At 59.4% G+C, this 8,543-nt stretch overlaps 1 protein-coding gene across 25 annotated transcripts in view; it reads right to left on the bottom strand.

Moving 5' to 3' along the window:
- Positions 1-8,543, bottom strand: part of MACF1 (microtubule actin crosslinking factor 1) — a 128,877-nt gene that overhangs the window by 28,822 nt on the left and 91,512 nt on the right. For all 25 annotated transcript variants that reach the window (XM_042015687.1, XM_042015689.1, XM_042015694.1 and 22 more), the window contains 2 exons: positions 1,116-1,277; positions 818-988 (listed from right to left, as the gene is read on the bottom strand). In XM_042015687.1, the coding sequence (XP_041871621.1) occupies positions 818-988; positions 1,116-1,277 (333 nt within the window). The remainder of the gene's footprint in view (positions 1-817; positions 989-1,115; positions 1,278-8,543) is intronic.

Raw genomic sequence — 8,543 nt, forward strand, 5'->3', positions numbered from 1 at the left:
ATTCTATTCTATTCTATTCTATTCTATTCTATTCTATTCTATTCTATCCTATCCTATCCTATTCTATCCTATCCCATTCCATTCCATTCCACTCCCTTTTCCTTTTTCTTTTCCCCTTTCCTTTCCCTTTTTTTTCCCTATTCTATTCCCTTTTTCCTCTCCTCTTTCCTTTTCCCTTTCCCCTTTTCCTTCCTTTGCCCTTCCCCCTTCCCACTTTTACACCACTCAAGACCCAAACCACTCCTGTGCTAGAAGAGTTTCCCGAGTCTTCCCCGCCAACCCCCTCCAACTTATCAAGCTTTTAACTTCCACTTGAAGCACATTTCCTCTTCCAACCTCAACCCAAGCCTGGGTAAGAATTCATTTCTGAAATATTTCCCCATGACCACACTCGGCCTTCCCCCCGCCCGCTCCGCAGGGCAGGCGCCGACCCCGGGCTGTTATCTCAGCAAACACTGGCACACCTCGGGCCCACTCTCACACTTTGTAACGTTCCCTTTGTCCAAACACCCAAACCAGGCCCTGCACCACCAGCAGCTCACTCCTGACACAGCAGAATCACTGGCACAAAGCAAAACTCAGGGCTGGAAAAACACGGCCGACCAGCAAAACCAGCGGCCGACTTCAAGGGGCAGCGGGGACAACGAAGAGACTTAGGTGATTTAGGCGATGGAGATCGCTGAGTGCGGGCAAAGCGTTCATCACACTGGGATGTGAGGAACTGAGATCCACCAGGAAAGAAGCGTGGACATCCCAGCTGGACCCCCAAAATGTTATCTGGCTGTCCTGAGGTCCCCCTCCCTCCTACCGTGCTCACCTTCTGCTCTTGGATCTGGGCTTTCACCACCTTGTACTCGGCAGAGGGAGGCTTCTGGTTGGAGATGAGCTCCTCGGTGTCTGCCAGCCAGCTCAGCAGCGGCTCCAGGGCGTCCTGGAACTTCCCACAGTGCAGCAGGGCCTCCTGCAGCTGAGCCACTCGCTGGGCCACCTGAACCCCAAAAACAACCCCACTGCAGCATCAGGCACCGGCACTGGAGCCTCAGCTCCCTGCCCGTGACCCCCTCCTTCGCCCAGATGCCAGAGGAACCAGGGACAGCCCCTGCCCACGCTCCCACCTTCTTGTTGAGGGTGTTCCAGCGGGTGTTGATTTCTTCCATGTCGTGCTCCAGCCCTTGCACGTCACAGTTTTTCCCGGCGCTTTGGATGAGTCCCTGACCAACTCCATTGACTTGCTGCAGTTTTAGCTGGAGGGGATCCACTTGCTCCTTCTGGAATTGCTGGGGATGGAAAGGGTGGGAGAGAAAAGGTGATTGACAAGCTGTGAGCTGCTCTTCCAGCCCCTCAGTCATTCCATGGATGCAAGAGGCTTTCCTCTCCAGGGAAGATGCAGTAGCCACTCGCACTGGTTTTATTGGAATTGTGCAAGTTTGTCTAAACTCCTCCCTCGCCTTGACCCAGTGACACAGATGTCACAGGAATCTGCTGGTATGGAGCACAACTCAGGGTCTATCCACACCCACCTCTGCTTTTAAGCAGCCAAATCCCATTTTTCCAAGCACTGGAGTGAGGTAAAGAGAGAAAACTGAGGAAGAAATGAGAGCATCAGCTCCGACTCGCCATCAGATTGGGGAACAACGCTCCTGGGGAAAAACCCCAAGCAATTCTCACAGTGAAGCTATTGAGAACGGAGACCTGACATCATATGAGTTTTGTTAACCACGAAATTACAGGCAGCGAGGAGCTCGCTGTATTTCGAAAGACAAAGGCAATAGGCAATTAATGTGCGAGTCGTTTACCACGGATTTGGCACGGTCCTGCCTGGGAATCCTGTGGGGAAAAGCTTTCTAAACCAAAAAAGATTTGATAGCGAAGGGGGAGGAGAGCGAATGAAGCTCCCCATTGTCAGGAGAGGCAGCAGGGAGAATCCTGTTTCTCCGGAGGAGATAAATGCTCTTTATCAGAGCTGGGGATCTGCTGGAACCACGCGCTGCCCGTCCCTCTCTGCTCCTTCCCCACCAGCCCCAAGGGACAAGCCTGCCCTGTCCCCACAGCAAGTACCCCAAAAGCCCCCAAAACAGGGAGCAGATTCCTTCCTGGCTTACTCTGCTCCCCTGGCCCATGAGCCCATGCAGAGCACAGGTCACCCCACACCCAGAGCTGGGCAGGAGCGGAGCCCTTGGCCCTTTTGGAACATTTTCCAGCTGGGAAGCAGAGGGGATGGCAGCCAGCCACCTGCTCCCTGTGCCTGAGAATGCACGGACACAGCCTGCACTGAAAAATTCCCACTTGGATGCAAGATCTCCCCCGGCAGAGCAGTGGCTCGGGGAGGACACGGCTCTCTGCGCCCAGCAATCGCTTTGCTCTGGAGGAGCACGAGGCAAAACCCCCCCGAAACCACCAAAATCCCCCAAAACACACAGGCACAGCTCCCAGCCCGAGCAAGAGGCGCTGTTCTGACTTTCCCTGCCTCATTTCCAAAGGGAAAAAAAGCTACTTCTTCCCAGCAGAGCTCAGCAGCCGGAGGGCAGGGAGGTCCCTCCAGGACAGGAGCGAAGGGTGAGCTGGCAGACACTGTCCAGAGCCGTTTGCTCAGGGAGAATTCTGCCACGGTTATAAGGAATAAACGGTGCCTTGGAATCGCCAATTCCCGGGCTGCTCTCCTGTTCCTGTTTATATATGGAGCTGCTGGCTAGAAGAGCCAAACCCACAAAAGGATCAGGCTGATAAGCCTGGCACGCCAGGCTGGTCCGAGCTCTCCATGGACTGCAAAACAAACTCCAAAGGAGCCAGGCAGGGAGGGAGCCCTGTGGGAAAGCCCGGCTGATCCAACCAGGGGTACCTGCAACACAGGTATCAGCCAGCCCGAGAGCCCGATGCTCCCTGAGGATCCTGACAAAAATAATCCCAGCAACAGCCTGGGGGGGAGCGTGTCCAACACCCTTGTTTTCCTTTGCTCATGAAAGGTTCCAGCAATTTAGCTCATTAACCTCACCGTGACTCAGCTTGGAAACAAATATTTAACGACTACCCTCGAAGCCGTGGAGCGAGGTGTCCTGCCCTGGGGAAGAGCTGGACAGACAGGCAGGCAGGACATCTGCTCCACCACACCTCTGCCTCCTCCTCACTCCCAGGAAGGCTTCCCAAAGCATCCCAAAGCTTTCTGCTTCCCTCATCTCCCTTAACCCCATCGCTGCCGGATGTGGAGCTCCGGGAAGGACCAGCGACTCCAGGAACGCTTGGAGCAAAGGGGAAGGTTTGTGGGGTGAAGAATCAAAGGTGCTGAACCTAAAATAAGGAGCCCACCACTGAATTTCAGGGAACAGACAGCTATGGCAAGAACCCAATGGCTTTTCCCTCACCCAGGTCCCCTCTGGGTGTCCCAGCCTGTGCTCACATGGACCCCCCATGTGAAACCACCTCTCCAAGCCCCTGCATGTGCGTTTCTCAACGGGGTGGTACAGCCCAAAGGATGAGTAATTGCCACCAAATCGGGATTTTTGGTGCTGACTAACTTCTGATGTCTCCTTAGTGATATTTCTCCTAATCCAGATGGCAGGAAATCAGCGCTCGGCTGTGGGAACTCCAGCACCGAGGTCTCTCCAGGCAAGAGCCGCGAGCAACACAAATCCCTGAACGCCAGAGAGAATCTGAGCCCCTTCCCAGGCACCTTCTGAGCCTCAGCACCTCAATGGTCACAGAAAAAGCTGCAGACAGCGATGACTGCACGGGACAGGAATTGCTTGTGCTTAATTCATTTTACAGGTTTCTCTTTCCTGACATACTTTCTGCTTCAAAGATGGGAACTCCCCGCCAGGAGCCAGCGAGAAGGTTTTTCTGAAGCCTGTGATTTCCATCTGAGTGACCATAATGTACTTTAATAAGCCAAAAAAGTGTAAGTCAACATTTCAGGTCATCGAGCAGCCAGAGTCTTTTGCCTCCCTTACTTACACAACCCCACAATTCCCCCTCTCCCAGCCCAAAAACTTTTTGCCTGCCAAATCCAAGCCGATCTCGGGAGGGAGAAGGCTGTTTGGAAGCCCAGATCGTGCGTTACTGAGTGGGCTCCCACCTCCCACCCAGCCCTGGCGTGCAAAATAAAGCGAATTCTGCGCCTGAAGCCCCGGCTGCAGGAGCCCGAGCAACAAATACCTCGTTATCTGGAACGAATCCATCTGGGAGAGCAGGGGGCCCTTCTGGCATGAGAGCGGCGCCGAGGGGTCCCTCCGCGCCCGGTGTCCCCTCTCCCTCGCCGGGGCACAGGGACAGGGCACCCCCACAGCTACGGGGACGGAGGCTGCCCCTCATCACAGCCCTGGGAAGGGTTTGTGCCCTGGCTGCTGTGGCAGAGCGTGTCCCCCGCAGCTCTGGGGTGGCGGGACCCTCCGGGAAGGGTGGCAAGGCACCAGGGGGACCCTCCCAAGCTGCCGCCCCCGCTGCAGGTGCACTCGCAACGGGGTCATCCTCCAAAGCCAGCGCTTCCTCGGGCAGGTGCTCCAGGATGGACGGCACAACCATGATGGCAAAGTCATCTGTATCCCCCAAGGCCACCACCAATGGCATGGGGTCACCACCGAGGTCTCCGGCACCCGAGACGAGTGGCTCGGCTGCTGGTGGTGGCACAGTGGCAGCAGGCACGTCAGCAAAGGGTGGTGGGGCTTCCAGAAGCTCCTCCACCATCAAGGGCATGGCAGTGGTGGTTTCTCCTGGAGGTTCCTCAGCATCCAGGATGGGATCCCCGGCAGCTGGTGGTGTCCCCTGAGCCTGGGGCTCCGGGACAGCCACACCTCCTGGTGAAAGTGGGTGGGTTGGAGCAGAAAGCTCCCCAAAATCCCATGGAATGGCAGGCCCTGCGATGGACAATGTGTCAGGAAGCTCTTCAGGGGCAGCTGGGCTGGCAGGACATGGGACCTCCCAGCCAGGGGCAAACAGCAAGTCCACATCTCCTGGCCGCAGGATGGCTGCTGGTGTCCCCCCACGTGTGACAGCCACCTCCACAGGGCACCCCTCTTGGTGGGCAGCCCCTTCCAGAGCCAGGCCCTGGCCCAGGGAAGCCACTTCCCATGGGAGGTCCTCAATAGGCACCGGGAATGTTGTAGGAGCCTCGGAGCCTGGCTCTGATGCAGAGCCAGCGTGGAAAGGCAGCAGAGAACCACAGCAAACATCCCCACTCTCTGCTGGATGAGTCCAGCCCTCAGCTCCACTCCCTGATCCCAAATCTGTGGCTTCATCCTCAGAAACCAGTTCTGGGACATCCCAGCTGGCGACCTCAGTCCTTCCAGGCAGAAGGTGATGGGTCCTGAATGGAACCACGCCCTCAACGCCAGCCTGGCCGTGCCGTGGGAGGGACCCCAGCTCCTCCATCGCTGTGGCCGGAGCTGGGGGCTGGCAGGGGGACACTCGGCCAGGACAGGTCACCTCGGGAAGCAAGTCTTGGTTATCTTCACCCCACCCCTCCGGAGCGCTGGGGTAACCATCTCCCCCCAGCGCAGCAGCTGGATGTGCCCCTGTGCCAGGACAGGGCATCCCACCAGCCACAAACTCCGGGTCCACGAGTGGGTCAGGATCAACCTCCCCCACCAGCGCTGGGGAGCACTCCAGGAGGGACCCCAGCCCTGCCATGGCCACGGGGCTGGGGGAGGCCCCTCCATCCGAGTCCGTCGGGGTGACAGCCAACGTGTCCCTTTCTGAGAAGGGCTCTGTCAAGGGCTCCAGCGTGCTCAGCACCTGCGAGCTGCAGGTGACATCGAAGTCCTCCAGATCTGACACAACAGCAGAGTCCGAGGCGCTGATGTCCAAGGGGGCCCTGTGCTGACCCCCTTCAACCACCAACCCGGCCAGTTTGGCCGAATCTGGGTCCAGCCCCTCCGAGTCCATCGGGGACATCTGAACCTCCAGGCAGCCGGGGACAGCCCCATCACCCCCGTCCTCATTCAGGCACTGCTCTTCCAGCTCCAGGAACATCTGCACCGAGTCCGTGTCGGACAGCTCGGGGCCCGTGGGGCTGGCTGAGCGCTCCAAAACCGGAGCAAAGTCCTCCACCTCACATTGCACCGCCGCGTCCTCCGTGCAGCACGTGCTGCCAGCACCCCCCGGGGATGTGCAGGGCCGGGAGGTCCCCGGGCTGGGGGCAGAGCCATCCTCTGGAGCAGTGGATTGTTCCTTTTCTTCAGAAATATCTGCCAAGCAACAGCTCCTCTTCTCCTCTGCCACCAGAACAGCCTTTCCTCTCTCTGACAGCGTCGCCTCCTCCCACTCCTCCATCATCACCCAGCGCTCGTCCTCCTCAAATCTCAGCTCAGACTCCGTTTTCTCCCTGAGATTGGAGGTGATGAGAATATCCAGTCCCGTATCCAGCAGCTCCTCACTAAGGCACGGAGAGAGGTTGACGTTCTCCACTGTAGAGTCCGACTCGGAGGCCTCCAGGGTCTCCTGGTGCCCATCGCTGAAGCTTCCCCTGATGAAATTCTTCCTGGCTCGTGGCCAGGTGGCACTGGGGAGCCGGCGGGCCCTGGCCAGGTCCCTGGCACGGCTGTCCCCGGCGTTCAGCAGGGCCTGGCGCTCGTCCCGGGGACCACCGTAGCCATCAGCGCCGAACTGCTTGGCCGCCAGAGCCTCTGCCGTGCCAGATGACTTGGAGACGTGCTCCAAGGTGAGAGACTCGGACATGGGCTCGCCGTGGTCGGGCTGGCCTGGCTGCTCGGCGAGCATGGCACTGGAATCCCGCTTATCCCGCAGGGAAGGGTTGGAGGCGCCCGCCTCCGACACCTCGCTCAGCGAAGCCCCCATCCTTTCCGCAAACTCGGTGAAGTTGGGTGGCATGAAGGACTTCCACGAGCGCCGGTTGACGTTCTCCTTCTTCTCGGGGTTCGGTCGCCTCTTTGGCGGAGCCGGCGCCGGCTTGGAGACGTCGCTGCTGAGCTTCAGCTGGTCGAAGATGACTCGCTCATCCAGCTTCTTGGGTTCCGGCGGCCTGGACTCGAAGACGTTGGCAGCTCCCAGAGTCCCGTTGCTGGATATGGTGCTGCCATCCCCCTTGCCGAGGGTGCTCTTGGAGAGCTGGTTGAGCTTCGATCCCTGATCGATTTGCTCGTTAATCCTCATCGTGTCGTATATCGATCTCTGGGGCACGTAGCAATCCTCTATATAACCATCCTCATCCTCGCCCTTCCCCAGGCAAGTGCGGTTCTGCCGTAAACAGTCTGGCCGGCTCAGTGGTTTGCCCATACTCTCGTCCTTATGGATGACAGAACCACCCCGGCAACCTTTGGCCCACCACGGCAGGAAGCATCACACGGCCAGCAGGTCCCAAACCTGCCGGGGCGGCCTCTGATCCCAAAGTGACACTACGGGGATGGGAGGGGGGACCGGCAGCACCGCGCCGGCTCAGCAGCCCGACCGGCGGTCCCGAGCAGTGAAACAACCCATCTCATCCCCCGGGCCCCCCTAAAAAACCCCATCCATCAGCGGATCATCCAAAATCCAACAGCTTCGGTAAAATATTCCAAGTGGTTCGCGACAGAGACGGCGGAAGAGTTTGAAGCTCTTAAATTATCCCGTCCGTCCTTCTTTACTAACAAAGGCACTGCTTGTCCCGGCCGCTCCCGGCTGGCAGTGGCGAGCGGCTCCGCGCGTTTTCTGCCCAGCTCCGAGCGCCGTGGAAGTCCAGCTGGTCCGAATTAGCCTCTCCCCCCGACTCTCGTGTTTTCATTTGAACTGAGCTTGTCAGCGGATATTCGTACAACTTTAAACACAGGAAGTTCTTCATTCAGGGCAAACTCGGAGGTTTCCTGTCTCAAAAACATGATGGCATTGCTGCTGCCGTCACCTCGCCCGGTGCCACCGGGAGTGGCGGAACCCCCAAAATCCAGCCGGTGGGTGCGCGGTGGTGGCGGCACGGCCGCCGAGTCCGGCAGTGGAGGAAGGCTGCTGGGTCTTCGCTTTTTTTTTTTCGCTTTCTCCCCAGGAAAAAAAAAAAAAAGGCTATAAAACGCATCCAAAAATGGCAAAGGGACGGAGCGGGATGGAATCCCCTGAGTTGCCTCCGGGAGCCGACGGGGGGGACGGGGAGCAGCCGCGGCTGGAGGCGGCTGTTGCCGCTGCTGCTGCTTCTTCTTCTTCTTCCTCCTCCTCCTGCTGCTGCTGCTGCTGCTGCGGCTGCCGGCCCCGCTCGCACTAACTTTCGCGGCGGCCGGTGTCGGGCTGCGGCGGCTCCGCGCCACCGGGCGGCCCGGCCATGGCGGGGCGGGGGGCGGCGGGGCGGGCGCGGGGCCGGTACCGGCGGCGATGCGGGGCGGACCGGGGCTGGGGATGGGGTGGGTCACACACACACACACCTCGGGGCCGCCCTCCCGTTCCCCTTCCCCGCCGCTCTCGCCCCTTTTGTGCGCGGCTCAGCGGCCGGGCCGGGGGCGGGGGGCTCCGCGCCGCCCCCGCGGGCAGCCCCCGGCCGGCGCGGCGGGATGCATGGCCGCTGCCTTCCTCCTCCTCCTCCTCCTCCTGCTCCCGCTCGTCCTCCTGTTCCCGGCCGCCGCCGCCCGCTCGCC

This window comes from Corvus kubaryi, unplaced genomic scaffold (genome assembly GCF_017639235.1).
Source record: "Corvus kubaryi isolate FWS band 111438036 unplaced genomic scaffold, C.kubaryi_AGA036_p1.0 split3-37304, whole genome shotgun sequence".
Taxonomy (NCBI): Eukaryota; Metazoa; Chordata; class Aves; order Passeriformes; family Corvidae; genus Corvus; species Corvus kubaryi.